Source organism: Martes martes (genome assembly GCF_963455335.1).
Source record: "Martes martes genome assembly, chromosome: 1".
NCBI classification, from domain to species: domain Eukaryota; kingdom Metazoa; phylum Chordata; class Mammalia; order Carnivora; family Mustelidae; genus Martes; species Martes martes.
In genome coordinates, this window is record NC_137888.1 from 140,045,211 (window position 1) to 140,064,024 (window position 18,814).

The 18,814-nt window shown below is 36.5% G+C and overlaps 1 protein-coding gene across 2 annotated transcripts in view; it reads right to left on the minus strand.

Moving 5' to 3' along the window:
- NGLY1 (N-glycanase 1) overlaps window positions 1-18,814 on the minus strand; it is a 54,855-nt gene that overhangs the window by 26,797 nt on the left and 9,244 nt on the right. For both annotated transcript variants that reach the window (XM_080798230.1, XM_080798229.1), the window contains exons 2-4: window positions 17,247-17,361; window positions 12,599-12,844; window positions 1,060-1,225 (exon numbers count right to left, since the gene is read on the minus strand). In XM_080798230.1, coding sequence (XP_080654356.1) covers window positions 1,060-1,225; window positions 12,599-12,844; window positions 17,247-17,361 — 527 coding nt within the window. The remainder of the gene's footprint in view (window positions 1-1,059; window positions 1,226-12,598; window positions 12,845-17,246; window positions 17,362-18,814) is intronic.

An 18,814-nucleotide genomic window follows, 5' to 3' on the forward strand; every position in this document is an offset into this window, starting at 1 on the left:
AAAGAAATATTAAAAGAAATTCTTTAGGAAGAGGGAAAATGATATAGATCAGAAACTTGGATCTATGAAAAAGAAGTGTCAGAAAAGGACTATATGAAGGTAAAAGAGAATCTTTTATTTTCTTATTCCTGGCCTAAAAAGTAACTTCTTTAAATCATAACAAGAGCAATGTATTGGGTGATAACAGCATATGAGTGCAATATTATAAGGATGGGAGGGAAGAACTGGGATGATTCTGTTAAAAGGTATCTGCATTATACATGAAGTAGAATAGCATTTTTGAAGGTAGACACAGTTAAAACATTTATTGCAAACTAAGGTAACCACCAGACAAATTACATAATCCCCTAGAAAATAGAGTATTAAGAAATGACTTAGATAAAAGCTAATCACATAAAAAATCAAAGTAAAAATGCTAACACTGGAAAAACTTAACAACTAAAATCTTAAGACTATTAATGATAACACACAAATATTATTGGTTGATGAATGTGGTAGGTATCGTTCTGAGGCATTTACATGTACTATTTCATTTATTTAAAAAATCATTCTATTTTCAAATGAAGAAACTGAGGCACAGAGATCAAATTACTTGCTCAGTGATGCACAGTAAAGTGGCAGAGCTGAATTTATTCCCAGGCAGCAGAGAGCAGTGGGTGAGAAGAACCATATCATATACCTGTAAATACTATCTCTTTATTAGCCGAAATGAATCAACGGTCTAATCATATGGATTAATCTTCAATGTGGTTTCTAATTCACATTAAAATTCACTAATAATACTATCATATGTTCCACAGACTTAAATTATATTATACCTAAAGAAATTCATATACCAATGATTAAGCTGCAAACATATACTGAGGTTTAAAAAAAAAATGTGTTAATGATGTGTCTATGAGGTACACACAGTAATACTTTACCACTGTTATACATCTTAAAAATCAGAATAGAAGTAGGTTAGAATTTTATGATGTATACAGCAAAAGGCAGCATTTCAGTGTTTCTCTTTAGCAACAGATGTATATTTATCAATGAATGGTTATATAAAGCTACTACCTTTATCCAATTTTCTAGCTCTAGATAATTTTTCTTGAGTTCTCCTTTTTAGTTCTTGGACTGGAATACAAGCCAGTGCTTTCTCCTGGAGAGCAAGGTTCTCATAGACCAGCACATGCTGAATGTTGGACTGGAGAACTTTTAGAATGACTGAATCAGTAGTAACCTAATAGAAAAAAAAAATACTGGTTAGCTTTTCTCTGTATGCTACAAAAATAACATATAATCAAAAATGGTGGTTCTATGATTTCATAGGTAAAGAGGAATTATGGATTTACTAAAATATAATACTCAAAGCTTATATAATATTAGTTTTAGGAGATACCCTAGGAGTATATCTTTAGGATATATCTTTGTCACAGTCGAAGATATATTTATTCTTTTTCTTGGAATATATTATTGAGGATATATTTAAACAGAGGTATGCTAGATTCTTGATTACAAGTTTGGATCAAGGTAGTGCTCTGAGGGGTGCCTGGGTGGCCAACTCCTGATTTTGGCTTAGGTCATTTCTTGGCTCAGGTAATGGTCATAGAGTCCTGGGATTGAGCCCTGAGTCAGGCTCCATGCTCAGCAGGGAGTCTGCATGAGGCTTTTCTTTCCCTCTCCTGCAGCCCCTGCCTTCACTCACGTGCACCTGTGTGTTCTCTCTCTAAATAAATCTTAAAAAAAAAAAAAAAAGACAGTGCTCTGAGCAATGCATCTGACAGCCCTTCCAGTTCAAATCCCTGCAAGTAACATAATTTAAAAAAACAAAAAAACCAAAACTCCATATGGCATTAGTAAAGGAGGAGTACTCTTCAAGGATCAGGAATTTTGAGAAATTCCTAAACGAGGAATAACAGATACAAATGGACTAAAGGAAAAAACCATGGCAATATGACTCCCCAAAAGAGTGGTTATACAAACTAAAAAAAAAAGTTTTCAAAACAATCCCAAGGACAGAGGAGTCACAGGATCCAAAGCAGAAAAGGGCCTTGGAACAAACATTAGTGACACTGGTTGGGCTCTGCAGGAGGAATAGCTAGACATCTCCCCCCTGTCCCCACCCCATCATTCCTTCTCAACAAAGAACCATGCTTCTAAGAAGTGAGAGAGGCTGCTTAGTCCCAAAAGGAAAGAGAAACATCCAAGCTCAGAACAGTAGCTTCTGATACAGCCCATCTTGTAGCATGTCCTACCATTCCCCATGGTTGCTAGAAGCAGATGCCACATTGAAAGGCTAGCAGGAGCTCTCAGATTCGCTGGATCTGCAACAACCCGCACTGTTGCAAAGATACACTAGAATCAACATCAGAGGAACTAACCCTGTGGCCATAGCAGCAAGTCTATCTTCAGAGATTTGACAGTATACTGTATTCAGAGAAAGACAACTATGGATCTTGGAAATTAAAAATTTAAACACTGAAATAAGACAGTACACATCGTGTCAAACAGTAGAATAAACATAGTTAAAAAGCAATCAATTAGAAGACTGAGCCAAGACATTTTCTGAGAATGTGGCACAAAAAAACCCAAATAGACACCGAAGATAAATCCAAGTTTCCAAATCCAGTTAACAGAAGTCTAGAAAGTAGAGCAGAAACAGTAGAAAAGAGAAACTTCTCAAAGAAACAATGGAAACCAATTTCTGAGAGCTTAAGAGCCATTATGAATGGAAGAATAAAACAAAGCATATAATAGTGACATTTCATAACAGTTAAGTAGAAAAACGAAATCCCAAAGCCTTTTATGAATCAGATATGTCACTGGAAACAATGAAGCAAATTCTTCGAAAATCTGAGGGAAAATGACTGGGAATATAGGATTCCTGCCCAGCCAAGCTAATCACACAGGAGGGCAGAATAAATACGTTTTCTGATACGTAGCAGCACAGAAAGTGTACCACTCACAAATCTTATCTAAAAGAATTCTTAGAGAAGTTATTGTCCCCTCAAAATACAATATAATCAAAGTAAATAAACAGATCACCCAGGAGTAGAAATTTATATAAATAAAAGCGGGAGGAGTGAGTTAAAAAAATAAAAGTAAAACCTAAGTTCTGATTACAAATAACAACTGAAAAGCAAAATTTCAATTTTTCTCATAAAGAAGGTATCAGGGAAGGGAGCAGAAAGAGTTAAAGCTTTCCGAGGTTCCTGTCTTGTTACGTTATTAAAAAAATATAAAAGTTGGAGCACCTGGGTGGCTCAGTGGGTTGAGCCTCTGCCTTCGGCTCAGGTCATGATCTCAGGGTCCTGGGATCGTGCCCTGCATGGGGCTCTCTGCCTGGTGGGGACCGTGCTTTCCCCCCCCTTTCTCTGCCTGCCTCTCTGCCTACTTGTGATCTCTCTCTCTCTGGTAAATAAATGAAAAAATTAAAAAAAATAAAAGTAAATATTTGTATTAGGGGTGCCTGGGTGCCTCAGTGGGTTAAAGCCTCTGCCTTCGGCTCAGGTCATGTCTCAGGGTCCTGGGATCAAGTCCCACATTGGGCTCTCTGCTCAGTGGGGAGCCAGCTTCCCTTCCTCTCTCTCTGCCTGTCTCTCTGCCTACTTGTGATCTCTGTCAAATAAATAAATAAAATCTTTAAAAAAAAATTTAAGGGCAATAATAGAGGACTAAAAAAAGAAGATATTTAACTTTCTAACTTCTAAAGAGAAAATAGTGGAAGAAAACTGCTCTCAATATAAAACAAAGAGAGAAAAAAGGAAAAAACAAAAGCAAGGATACAGGTAACACAAAATAAGAGGTCAGAAATAAATTCAAACATATTAACAATTATGGTAAATATGAATGGATTAAATATGTATATTAAAATGCAGAGTCAGATTAATTTAAAAAATAAAAACCATTATCAAACACTCCCTGACATTATCCAGGACTTTTTAAAAAATTTTTTTAAATTTTTTTATAAACTTATAATGTATTATTAGCCCCAGGGGTACGGGTCTGTGAATCGCCAGGTTTACATACTTCACAGCACTCACCATAGCACATACCCTCCCCAATGTCCATAACCCCACCACCCTCTCCCTAACCCCCTCCCCTCGGTCCCCCTCAGTTTGTTTTGTGACATTAAGAGTCTCTTATTATCCAGGACTTTTTAAAGCACTGGGGATGGGTGCCTAAGACAGACATCACTTTATTGTCTAAGAGAGAGGAAAGGTATTAAATAACGACAAAACTACCATATTAAGTCAACAAATATTTGTGTATAAATGTGTGTATATGTTACATATTGGAAAAATAATGGAGACCAAAACAGTCAAGGATATTATCCTCACGAAGTAGTCTATTGATACAGAAACTAATACTGTACAACAATGTTCATTTACTCAAATATTTAATGCGCCTTTATTATTTGCTAGGTACCGGGGATATAATGGTAAGTTCGTCAATTTAAAACAGGTGTAAGAAGAGTAAGCAAATACAGAAGATAGTGACACTGTACAACAGGGTTCTGAACCTAGAACTCCCTGAAAAAATGGTATTTCTTGTATTTGTGGTTAAGTACTAAGGATAAGAAGCTAACAGGAAAGGGAAAAGGCGAATCCTTTTGGAAGGAACAGCATATAGGTGGCTGGGGAGTGTGTTTGTGGGGATATGTTCAGGAAATTATGCAGGATCAAAGAAAAATCAGGGTGTTGAGAGCATGGAGAACCAAGGGGGAATGGTGGAGAACTCTGAGGCTGAAGCAGAGTTGATAAGCAGCTATCTTTCTGGTCTACCTCCATTGTAATGGGAACCTATTAAAGACTTTTAAGCAAGGGAGTAAAACCATCAGATTTACATCTTCGGAATATCACTCTAGCTGAATCTTGAGAAAGGAGACCACAGATGATCCAAGGAGGGCCTACTGCAGAACTCTGAAAAAGCTGGTGGCTTTAGTAGGAGTAAAGTGAATAAAAAGAACTTAGGAAATAGGATCAGCAAGTCTTGGTGACTGAACTGTGGAGTCAGGGGGCAGCTGGGAAAGTAGGAAAATATATTAGTAATGATCTGCGGATTTTGAGTGAGCAACTAACCGGGTCAGTGGCTGAACCACTTATGGTAGAAGAAAAACCAAGAAATGATTGAGCTAAAGATGATGAACCGTTAAGTAAAAATGAACTGAAAAAAAAAGTACATTAAATTTGGCAGCATAGAGGTTTTTGATGATCTTAGGAAGATTCTGATAGTGTTAGTAAAAAACAAATTGTAAAAAATTTAGTTGTGTAACTGTGTCCCAAAATGGCCTAAGAGTACCTAAAGCAGCAGCACAAAATGGTCTATGGGAAAGTGTACAGAAATTATTAGAACTCCTATTTTTTTTTCTTTTTACCAAAAAAAAAATAAAGCAATTAAGTTATAAGAACACTTAGTATTGGGTGATTAGTGGCTAGCAAGCTGGCCTGAGGAAAGAAAGGACCACAAAGTACAGGGGGAGTTAGCAACTGGCATGTTCACGTTTAATACTACTTACCGTATTACAAGGTTTGGCAATTCATATGTACCTGGCTAAGTGAATTTACAGATTATGTTATACAGTTTTCACTAAAAAACGCTCAACCTGTAAAAGATTACAAAGACTGGGAGCACTTGGCTGGCTCAGTTGGTGGAGCATGCAGGTCTTGATCTTGGGGTAATGAGTTCAAGCCCTGAGTTGGGTGTGGAGATTATTTAAAAATAAAATATTAAAAAAAACATCGGGGCCCCTGGGTGGCTCAGTGGGTTAAAGCCTCTGCCTTCGGCTCAGGTCATGATCCCAGGGTCCTGAGATCGAGCCCCACATTGGGCTTTCTGCTCAGCAGGGAGCCTGCTTCCTCCTCTCTGCCTGCCTCTCTGCCTACTTGTGATCTCTGTCTGTCAAATGAATAAATAAAATCTTTTAAAAAAAATCTACTCATCAACCTAAATTATGTTCTGAAGGTCTTTTGAGTGTAATACTGTGATTATCTTTACTTTAAAATCTTATTTATTCGAAAGAACACAAGTGGGAGGAGAGACAGAGGGAGAGGATGAGAAGCGGACTCCCTGGTGAGCAGGGAGCCTGATGCGGCTCAGTTCCAGAGCCCTGGGATCATGATGATCTGAGCCAAACGCAGACACTTAACCAACTGAGCCACCCAGGCACCCCTCATGTCAATGATATATTAACACATTTTTAAGAATTAAAAATGTTTACTCACTAGCTTCTGTTGACATTGCTTCCTGATACAGTATAATGGCATAATAGTACATGTATATAATTTATAAACAAAAATTTATAAGGCTATGCTCAAACATTTTACTGATAGTGTACATGATTGAAGAAGGGAAAGCTTGCTAGACATGTATGTGAGAAGTAAAGATACAGTGATGAGTACAGGGAGCTTTTTCGGAAACTTTCTGTAAAGAAATGAGACCCAGAGGACATGTAGTACCCAGGGATATATGTGTGCTGGCTTGTTTCTCAGATAGAAGAGTTTACAGGAAAGGTTCCTAAACATTAATCTGCTTGTGAAAAACACAGATTCCCTAATTCCACCCCCATCCCTTTCCGATTTAGCCAGTCTAGGGTTACATCTAAGAACCTGAATGTCCAGCTCATCCTGATGCCAACAGCCTAACCTTAGATGAAAACTGCCCTAAAGCAAGGTTTAAATGCCAATGAGAAGAATCCCCAAGATCAGACGAGGTTCAAGACTGCACATAGTCCACATGAGATTCCACAATGAACAGAGGAGAAGGGATGCAGGGACAAAGAAGGAACTACCTTTTATTAAGAGCAGACACGGCTCCCCATTCACAGAAGGGATGAGTGCAACAAATGATTAAAGAAACTTACTGAAGATCTCGTGATGAGAAATCCAGGGTATTCCCAAGAGGGAGGAGTATGCTCTTTTACCAGAACTGATACAGAAACACACAAAATAGGTCTCCATTTTTGAAGAACTCTTAAAAAAAGGAGGCACAGCTATATTTTTGCTGTTGTTTTTACATGGTTTTCATTTACTGAGAGAGGGTAAGAACTCATCTGGAGAATTTTTATTTTCAATTTGGTACTTCCAATCTGGAAACCACCTCACTCTTTGTGTTTTTATGGCACTCAAACAATCCTGAATGAGAGTTTATTTTCTTGCCTGATTTCTTTACATATTCTTTGGCACAACTCCATACACATTAAGAGAGAAAAGCAAAGTCTGCTGGTTGCATGGTGACTACAGCAGTGGGGCAACCACATAGACAGGTAGCAGGTAATTGCCTGAGAGAGGTGAAGTTATCTGGCATACAAACGTAAGTTCAAAATGCGCAATCTGTCTGGTTTTAGGTCAAAACGATGGTTTGCTTCACTGATCAATACTTGGATTTCAATTATTTTGGTTTCTAATTGAAATATATTCAAGACTCTTCATAATAAAAAAAAATGTATATTTTGTCAAACCATGTGATATAATCCATACAAGCTGGATTAGCAAATTTACTTCTTTAGTAAAGGACCAGGGTTCTCAAGCCCACCAATCTTCCTTCTGCCTTTATGCAGCCTTTTGCTTTTGTGACTTTTAAATTTAGAATCTGCCTTTTTAAGCATAGAAGTTCTGTTTAATAATTTAACATTAGTTTTAAACAGCTTGTGACTTTAATCACCTTATTTCTTACAACCCCTCTTTTTTCCTATTTATAAAAGTAAATGTTGTTGTAATAAATTGTCAGGAAATACCGAGTGGTATAAATAATATGGAATCACCTATAATTTCACCCTAAGATAAAATTATGGCTAAGATACCTGTATATAGCTTTCCAGAACTTTTGAAAATGAAAGTATTTGTATATGTGCATTTTTAATAAGAAAATTGAAATATTATATACATATACATGACATATGTTGTTTAATTTTGGAATTTTCAGTTTATCACTTTTTCCCCAGATAACAACTCTCTTAACGCCAAAAAGACCGCATCATCATTTTTAATGGATGCTAAGAATCCCGGTATATGGACATGTTATAATATAAGTGAACCCCTATTGAAGGTTATGCAGTATATTTTACCTTGAAGAATGGTAGACTCACAACAAGAAACTGGAAATTTAATCTAATGTCCAAATAGAAGACGTCTTATCTAATAAAGATCATATAGATATCCAGACTAAAACGTTTCCTATGAGATTAAGTTTAAACCAACTAAAAAAAAAAAGCCAACTCATTTTATCACTGTCTAACAATACAATATTGCACACATAATTTCAAGAGTAATTTCAGATGATAATTTTTTTTTAAGATTTTATTTATTTATTTGTCAGAGAGAGTGAGCACAGGCGGAGTGGCAGGCAGAGGCAGAGAGAGAAGCAGGCTCTCTGCTGAGCAAGGAGCCCGATGTGGGACTCGATCCCAGGACGCTGGGATCATGACCTGAGCCGAAGGCAGCCGCTTAACCAACTGAGCCACCCAGGCGTCCCCCAGATGATAATTCTTTTAAATAAATAAATGCATACCCATATACACAATGGGCAATAATTTCTAGAGTGATTAGAGTTGATGAAAAGTCCTTAACAATTCTATACAAACGCTAAAAGTAGGCATGTGCCAAATAAAAGTATGCAGCTAAACCAGTTCTGTAAAAACAGAGGCTTATTTTAAGCAAATCACACTTCAGAATCACATATTTTCAACCTAGATAAAGTTGCAAAATTGGAAATATAATGCCTTTAACATTCCAAGGTCTTTGTCTTTGAAAAACTATCTCTGCTGTTTCAAAACTGCTTTTCGAAGACAAAGGGTATAAAAATATATAAAGGTTTATTGGGAAATTATGTCCTTTAGGAACACTAAACACTCAGCATGTATAACCAGCAAGTTTAAAAGTCAATTGAGTCATTAGGGAAATGCAAATTAAAGCCACAATGAGATGCTACCTAACATCCACTAAAATTGCCATAATAAAAAAAACAATAACAAGTGTCAGGGAGGATATTGAGAAACATTCACGCACTGCTGGTGAGAATGTAAAATGGTGGAACAACTTTGGAAAACAGCTTGGCAATTTCTTAAACCATTAAACATAAACTTACCATACAACCTACTGGTTCCACTCCTAGGAATCTACCCAAGAGAAATGAAAACACAAAGCCTTGCATGTGAATATTCATAGCAGCCTTATTCATAATTGGCAAAGATGGGAAATAACCCAAATGTCCATCATGGAATACTATCCAGCAGTAAAAAGGAATAAAATACTGATACATCCTACAATATGAATAAACTTCAAAAACACACAAAGAAGCCAAAAGCAAAAAACTACATATTATGTAATTCCATTTACATAAAATATTCAGAGAAAGCAGCAAAACGAGTTTCTAACAACATCAACTTTTATTGAGTACCAGGATATTTCAGGACTTTACATCTTAAAGGAAAAGCTTACTGGCAAACTTCAACATCACTATCACTTTGATTTGTATTTCAAAATATTATTTGATGAAGTTTTAACCAAAGAAATATTATAATAGTTATGAGCACATCAGTGCTCAGGATTTATCTAGTTTATACATATTCAGTGCTTTTTATTTTTATTTATTTATTTATTTTTACAGATTTTTATTTATTTTTTTGACCAAGAGATCACAAGTAGGCAGAGAGGCAGGCAGAGAGAGAGAGGGGAGGAAGCAGGCTCCCCGCCAAGCAGAGAGCCTGATGCGGGACTCGATCCCAGGACCCTGAGATCATGACCTGAGCCTAAGGGAGAGGCTTAACCCACTGAGCCACCCAGGCACCCCATTCAGTGCTTTTTAAATCTTTCTCTTGCTGCTTGCCTTTGGTCTATTTTAATTATCAATTAAGTACACCCACTCAAAATAGGCAAGGCAGGGGAACATAGCTGTCAAATTCTATAGCATAACAAATAGTGGTGATGAATGCTTAAAAAACAAAATACGTTTTTAAACTATGCATTCCAGTGATCCATGGATAAACAAGACTTGGTGATAAAAAATAAGATTCATTCTAATTTCTCCTAAGGAACTCAGAAAAAGATACTGTGTCCCGAGGATGAGAGAAATAATAATTGGTAATAGGGGGCGCCTGGGTTGCTCAGTGGTTAAGCCTCTGCTTTCGGCTCAGGTCATGATCCTGGGGTCCTGGGATCGAGCCCCGCGTCGGGCTCTCTGCTCAGCGGGGAGCCTGCTTCCCTTCCTCTCTCTCCACCTGCCTCTCTGCCTACTTGTGATCTCTGCCTGTCAAATAAATAAATAAAATCTTAAAAAAAAAAAAAAGAATTGGTAATAGACTGCCTACTAAAAGCATATGTCTTTGGGAAAGTTTATTTTCCTCTAAACTCTACATTTGTTTTGTTAATAAAATGACATTTTGTTTTTAGTTTAGAATACAGAGGCTTTCTAGTGATTAAAGAGTTTTAAAGGCCTCAAATTATATATGAATTACAAGGTTAAGAATCAAAAGAAGGGGTGCCTGGGTGTCTCACTCAGGTGGCTGCCTTCAGCTCAGGTCATGATCCCAGGGGCCTGGGATCCATTCCCACACTGGGCTCCCTGCTCAGCAAGGAGTCTGCTTCTCCCTCTGTCCCTCCCCCTTCTCATACTCTCCCCCCCACCAAATAAATAAAATCTTAGAAAAAAAAAAAAGAATGAAAAAAAAAAAGAGGTTACAGAAGAGTCAGAAAATGTGAATTTACCTTCTCACTCACAACACTAACAAAATACTACTTAGTCCAGGAAATAGCGATTTTGTAAAATAAAATATTTTCATGTATTACACGCTTTTCTGAAAAGCTGGTTAGTACTGTGCATTTTAAATTGTAACAATGAAATTCAATCTTAAAAGGGAATCTTAAAAGATATATTCTAACACTATAATTAGAAAACATAAGAAACAGTGCTCAAAATGAAGAAGTTAAATGTGCTTCTGTTATCAACCTTAACTGTAAAACTGAAGACAACCTCAGGTATTCCAAGATGGAACACACATGCTTGAAAGAGGGGCACAAAAGAATCCACTGGGGCACATCTTAGATTTACTCTTTATTTCACTTTTTAAAAAAATTGTTGTATAAGTACATAACATATTAGAAGTATATAATTTATAAGGAAATAGATGCTGGGTTATATACTCAACATTTTATTACTGTTAAGATGTGTAACCAAAAACCACTTTTCTAAGGAATGGACGGACTAGGGTCACTATTATGTCACACTGGAGTTAAGTAGTTACATTTTTCTGTTACTCTGTGAATGAAGCAGCTCAGATACTTTACAAAAAGAATTATTATTACCAAGAGCAAACCTTTATAATTTACAAAGTCCTTTATAGTTTACAATGTTTTCACATATGCTATCTCATGGAATACCCACAGCCACTTAGTAACACTTCCAGTTGATCAGACATATTCAGTAATAGTTTCTAGAAGACATTTGTAAACACTAGTTGTGAAGTTAATTAGAAGAGAAAATATTTTCAAGACTTAAAAGTTAATCTAAGTAAATTGAAGCACAAAGAAATATGTTTTAGAGGAATTAATTCTCCATTAAAAAAAAGTCTGGAAACCACTCAACAAGAATTATATAAAAGGACAGTTAACACTGTCTCTTCCCCTGCTAGCCTTTACCACCTTTATTCTTTATTTTTTAAAGACAAGCTTAGGGTCTTCTCAGCATAAACAAAGAAATGACCCCCAGGGAAGTGAGGTTAAGGACTCTGGAATTACTCAACTGGAGAAAATTAAGGGCAGATTTAATAACTGACTCTATATATAAGGTCTGCTTTATGGAGGACATTGACAAACTGTTTTACAAAAATTAAAATAAGAGGATACGAGTTGAAGCTGGTTAGTGATTACTATAGGAAATTACTATAGGAAAAAAAAACAAAATGCGAAATCTTTCTGAGTGAAAATTCAGAGGAAAACTTAAGGACCACTATCAAAAGGAATTTTTGTAAATAGGACAGTTTCCTATTAAATAAGATCAGTTAAGTGTATCAAGGATGCCTGTAAGAGATGAAAAGTTTGACTGCAGTTCTTCAGAAGCATGTATCTGTGTATGCCACTAACTAAACTTCATTAATCTGGTGGCACCCCCTCAGTAAATTAATGATTATTTACCTTAAAGAGGCTGATTTCTTTTACCAAATTGAGGGGTTAATAATGGTTAGACTATTAGAATTAATAATGTTCATAATGAATGGCAGCAGGTAAAATTTAGATAAGAAGTACCAGTGCAGTAGAGGTTTGATTGCCATTGTCCAGCAAGTCTGTTACTCTGGTTTTAGGTTAAAGACATATGCTAATTTATGTTACTGATTTATGTACCAAGGCAATGGGTACATTTATGAATGATAAAATGATGAAATGCCCAAGAAGCAATGAACCAAAAGTTAAGATTTAAAAGTATAAAAAAAGATAACCATTTCCCCTACTTTGTTACAAATTTGACAATTTTTTAAAGACTTAAGGAAATCTGGATGTATTACAATTCTAAGAACCAAGAATAACAAGAGCAAAAATTCAGGAATAAATCACAACATATTTCAAAGCTTTTGCTGTTTCAATACTTTGAACGGTTAAGAAAGGTTTAATTCTAACATTACCATTGGAGCAGATGGTGGCTTTGATGACTGTCCTTCACTGTTCCCTGCATGCTGGGTTAACCCACTAGGATCTGAAGGCTGTGTTACAGGAAGCTGGGTACTGGATGCAGGTTGCTGAGATAATTCAACTTTGTAACTCTTATTTGATCCATCCAATCTGCTACTTCTCTCTATGGCAATCAGGTCACGAATTTTTTGCAGCTGCTCCACTGAAGCTTTTTTGGGAAAGATAAGATGTGTTTCTCCCTGGAATTTACAAAATTGGGAAAAATTTTAACCTTTGCTTTACACTGATAGTTTTATATATATATATATATATATATATATCTAAAATGAAATCAATACTATAGAATACATCATAATTTTAACAATCCTTCTGATTTCCTACCATTATGGTATTTTTTTAAAAATAGTCAAAGGTAAAAAGTATCTATATATGAACCAGGAAGTTAAGAAAATTGGTCTCCTTCTTTGCATATAATGCTTAGCTTATTTGATTGGTTTAAAGGCCATTAGAAAAATACTTTCTTTTAGGAATAATAAGTTACAAAGTCTCATAAGAATTATAAAAATGCACATTCTTATCTTCTCTGTAACAGTATATGATACTACTATTCTCTGTGAAATTCCCTATGAAATAATAGTAACTACTAGAGATGTAGCCATACAAAATGTCTGGGGTCAAGAAGTTTGACTCTCCAAACCAAGACTTTGAAGAACAGCTACGTGATTAGAAGTCCGGATATGGGGGGGGGGGGTCCACTAATTTTTCCTAGAAAACAAAAAGTACAGCCTGGTGATCAAGCCAAAACTATGGACTGTTAACAGTAATACAAAGGTGGTCCAAACAAAACAATCAAGCAATAAAAATCCCACTCCTCAATTAGTGATTCATTTAATGAATACCCATAATATAATCAGAGTGCTTTAAGACACAATAAACATTACAACAAAGCTCACAATGTGAAACAAATTACAAAACAAAAAAAAAGTTAAAAGAAATATCTTCAATCAAGTTTCAAGGCTGTGAGAAACAACCGTGTTAAAATAGTAATTCTACCAAATGGATATGGGATAAAATATTGTTAATGTGCAGTTGACAGACTTGTAGATTTTAAGCACTTAAGTTAGGCTCCACAACTGAGAATGATCTATTTCCCTGGTGATGGCAAACTTTTCAGAATCAACTGACCATTACATTTCTCATTAATGACATGAAAATTAATTTCATATGAATCCCTTTTAAAAGGCTTTCAAAAGAGGCCATTGAGCTCTATATATTCATTACCCATTAAAGCTATAAAAACAAAACTATCATTTATTGTATTCATGTGTTCTAGGTGCTATGATAAACTTTTATGTATGTTATCTCAAGTAATTCTCACAATATGAAAGCTCAGAAAAGTAAAATTATCTGCCTGATGCTACAGACTAATTGTTGGAGTAAACCTTGATCGTTAACCTATAATTGACTACATCTTAGACTGAACGGGGACCAAAAACCATAAGCTAGTACTAATAGTTGGAAGTGTTGAGCAAAAAATGAATATTTCTACAGCTGTGATGACATACATGATTAGCAAAAATTGGATCACAATGATTTCCCAACATTAGAAAGGAACCATCCCACATGCCTGATAAGGTTTCCCTTCAGAAATCAGGTATCTAGGCTGAAACCAAATATGGAGGTTTCCCATCTCATACTGTTAGTGCAGCAGCACTGAGAGAGGCAGAAGACACCACGGGCTGAGGTAGAAATCCAGCATAACAGGTACTGGGATCTATATCTATGTTCAGTCCATACCTCAGAGAAGGCCCTGATAAGACAGAGATGCTACTTGTACCTTGCTCCCTTCCCTTCTAGCTTTACAGGGCCAGTTTTAAAAGAATGTATGATTATGGCTAAAGGGTCTGTACCAAAAAGTTTCATCAATCACACTGTCTTTTCACAAAAGGACAAAATTACAGGCTTAATGCACAAATCTAATAACAGTTTAAAATATTAATGAGAATTCCAGTATTGAACAAAATCTGTATTTCTCAACATATTTTTGCTAAGACAATTTTCACTATCAGATGCTAAGCCAACCTGGCTCTGCTCACTAAGTGCTGGTAATATCTTCCAGTCACCAAGACAACTAACCACCCCCCCCCCACCCCCCGCATGGGACCTGGCGAGAATCACTTCACTCAGCAAGGTGGCTGAGTCACATGTCCATGTGGATCCCAGTCTTTCTCAACCTCCTCAAAATCTTCACAAAGAATGTAGCCTCAGAGGCAAGCAGGCCCAAAAGTGCTCAAGATTTTAATATACAATGAACATTTTGGGATGGGTCTGAGATTCTACTTCATTTTAAGCTTACTAAGTTTCTTTCTAATGGTAGAGTTCAGTTGCAATTCCACCGGTTCCTTCTGCAACTTAGCCACACTGATAAAACATTTACTGCAGATGGATCCTGAGGTGTGAAGTCTAAAGACAATCAGAACCTTGAAGTATGAATTAGTCTGATCAAAACATGTTAATCCTTTCTGAAACTTGCTCCATTTGTGTCAACTACTACTCCAATTCTCAGTGTGGCTTGTTACCTGGCAATAGTGTGACCAACCTTTGGGTCTGCCTGAGACGGGTTTTATAGAATGTGGGATTTTGAGTCCTAAACCCAGGACAGCCCCAGGCAAACTGGGATGGTTGTCATCACACCCGGCACTCAAATATTTGTTGAATGAAAAGACAAACATGATTCCACAGAATATGTGATACTTCAAAACTGAGCAATCAGTACAGTTTCCAGTTGTCATTTACTAAATTTTTCTGTCATTTAACTCAAAAATCTGTATTTCCTTTAATGAAATCAGCAATGTTCTCAATTTTGCCTACTATACTTTTAAGTTCTTTATGTTCAGAAGTCTGTAACTAATAAGCAGATGACAACATAACTTGTATCTCTAGGTTGACCTTTCCTTTTGGGTTATAGACTCATATATTCAACTGCCTACTTGTTATCTCTACTTGAATGTTTAACAGTATATGGGTTATAATTACCCAAAAGAGAAGTAGTGATTTCTCCTGACATCTGCTACACACTCCAAGATGTCTCAATCTGAATTAATGGTACTTGCATCCATTTAGATGCTCAAACCAAAAGTTAGTAGTATCCCTGATTCCTTCCTTTCCCTTGTACCCCACATTCATCAGCAAGTCCTGCAGGCTCTTTTTCAAAAAAAATTCTAGATGCCTCTACTTTTCCCCCATCTCCACTGCTATTAGTCTTTAATTCAACAAATGTTTACTGAGTGCCTCAATGTGTTCGAGGAGCTAGCAACAGAGGGGACAAAAAGACAAAAGGCTCTGCCCTCAGGGAACTTACACAAACCATTTTTGTTTCTCCTTTAGGCTGATAAAAGCTTTCTAACTGGTCTCCCTACTTCATCCCTTGCCCCCATCCCAGAACATCCAGAACATTCTCTATACAGCCGCTAATGTAATCTTTTATATATTCTTCCCTGCCTAAAACCTTCCTATGGTTTCCCATCTCACTTATAATGAAGTCCAAGTCTTTATCCCCACGCCCTGGATTCTGCTGACCTGTGTAGCTACTCTCTGTGCCAAAGCTAATCCTACTAGAAGTCTGTTGCACAACTGAATGCTTCTGTTTGAAGTACTCTTACCTGAGGGCTTCTTTTCATTTAGTTCTCAGCTCAAATATTATCTCCTGAGAGGCCTTCCCTGACCACTCATTCTTACATAGCTGCCCACCTCTACCGTTGCTTTTTAGTGTATTAGCATGCCTTATTTTCTTTTTTGCACTCATCTTTGCTTTCACGTCTACTGTTGTCTAACCTCTTGGAATCAGGCTTCATGTGAGATGGGATCATTTTCTCTAGTTCACTACTATACCCTTCAGGGCCTGAAACAGAATCTAGGGAGAAAAGCAGAGAGGCAGGAAGGAAAGTACTTCTTATGGCAACTCAGCATATCTCTTTTTAACAATTTCTACAGCCTTGACAATTCTGACTGCTATGGACTGCTGTGCATCCACAACCTGGCTCAACGTCTTTCAACAGCCCATAAACTAGAAATGGTTAAGCATATATACATAAAGAAAACTGACAATATTGATAACTTTCATTGTGTCATAAAATTAAGCTATGCCACAAGACTTGAGAAGATGAAAACACTGAACTTTTGACTAAAAAACAAAAAAAAATACTGACATTCTTCTCTTCTGTCACACAAGAAATCCCTTACATGTGTCAACTTAACTCAGCTTTTCTGCATTTACTCTTTTCATTTCTTACTGGAGACAGGTGGTTAGACCGTGCTAGAATTTATGTGTACTTACAAATCAGATTTTTGCCAAAAGTCTAAAATGACCCACAATTTGGTCTTTGGGTTGTACGTCTGACCTTCCTGTTCTAAAAAATTAAAACTTGTAAGAATTTTCCCTGTGGGAGAGTTGTTATACTTTACTGTGATTTCAGAATTATTTACTGTGACTTTTAAATATCTAATAGGTGAAGAAGTAGTTCCACAGATTTTCAAAATAATATATTAATTTTAAAATATTATCTTATTTAGATAATTATCCAGCAACATTATAATAAATTCTTCATATGTGAACCAGGGAAAAGAAACCCTTTAACTTACCTCTTCAAAGCCCATTTCAAATAAACACTCAACGGCTCCTCTAACAGGTAAGAGTCTAGTAGAAAAGGCTGTGTTTCCAATCCGGATAGATCTATATTTTTCATCATTAGGGTTTCTGATTTAAATAAAAAAAAGTATGATTATATACAACAATTTACACGTTCCAAAGTGTTTTTGCACTCCTTTTTACATTTTATACTGGCTATACTGGCTACGAGGTAGTAAGGTTCCCAACCTTAAAGAAAGGAAGCACAGTCCAGAAAAATAGCCGGATTTTGTGATTCTTACCTCAATATACAGTTACTACCACCTTACTGTTTAATTTCATAGCTAATGATAATTAATGCTTCCATAAGGGAAATCCATGCGACACTTTAATTCTATGCTGTTAAAGCCACATACCTTTATGAGTTTTTAGGTTGCTAAGAAAAAAAACTAGGTAAGCTCCAGACATGGGTGCAAGTTTTGCCTATTTTGTTCTGACTGATCAATCAAGAATGGTGCCTGATGCATACAGATGACAGTTAATAAATACTTGTGAAATGAATGAATAAAAGAAACTAAGAAGCTTTACAAAAAAGGATCACAGTTCCTCAAAGACTTTACCTCTGACAAATACAAATCCAGGTATACCTTAGAGTCAGTTGATTTTCTTTCTTCCCTAGACCAATGATTGTTTTTATACTAAGTTCTGCTTCAGCTCAAGATACATTTTTGTCAGAGCCAAAAAATTTTTTACCATGACTAAGATTTTGAATATCATACATGGGATGAGACCAGCATATGAAAACCTTTGATATTTTTAATAACCTTGATAAATCAGAAAGGCTGTATTAAAAAAAAACAAAACAGAAAAAAATACAAGGTTAAATACAGCATTGGGGCACCTGGGTGGGACAGTCAGTTAAACGTCTGCCTTTGGCTCAGGTTATGATCCTGAGGTCCTGGGATCGAGTCCTGAATTGGGCTCCCTGCTCAGTGGGGAGTCTGCTTCTCCCTTTCCCTGTGCCCTTCCTCCCTGCTCATGTTCTCTCAAATAAATAAATAAAATTAAAAAAAAAATGACACTGTTATACTTTTATTACAAAGGAACTTCAGAACATAATTTAGGATGACAAAAATTTTTTTAAATTTTATTTATTTATCTGTCAGAGAGAGGGAGAGAGAGAGAGAGACAGCATGCTCTCAAGGACAAGCAGGGGGAATGGCAGGCAGAGGGAGAACCAGACTCCCTGCTGAGCAAGGAGTCAGATGCTGGACTTGATCACAAGACCCTGGGATCATGACCTGAGCCAAAGGCAGACACTTAGCTGAATGAGCCACCCAGGAATCCCGATGAGCAAATTTCATATCTGATACAAACTCCCTTGCAATAGTAGTGGCTTCCATTAGCACTATTCTAAGAAGGATTCTGAGGCCGTGTCAGGGGTCCATAGGAAGGAGTGCTGAGGCCATCTCTTGGTGTATGGAATGGGGATGATGGACAAATGCTAGCAACTGCTAGCAACCATTAAGCAATTTTGTCCTAATTTGTAGAAGTTTCAACATATTTCACATTTGTTTTCTAT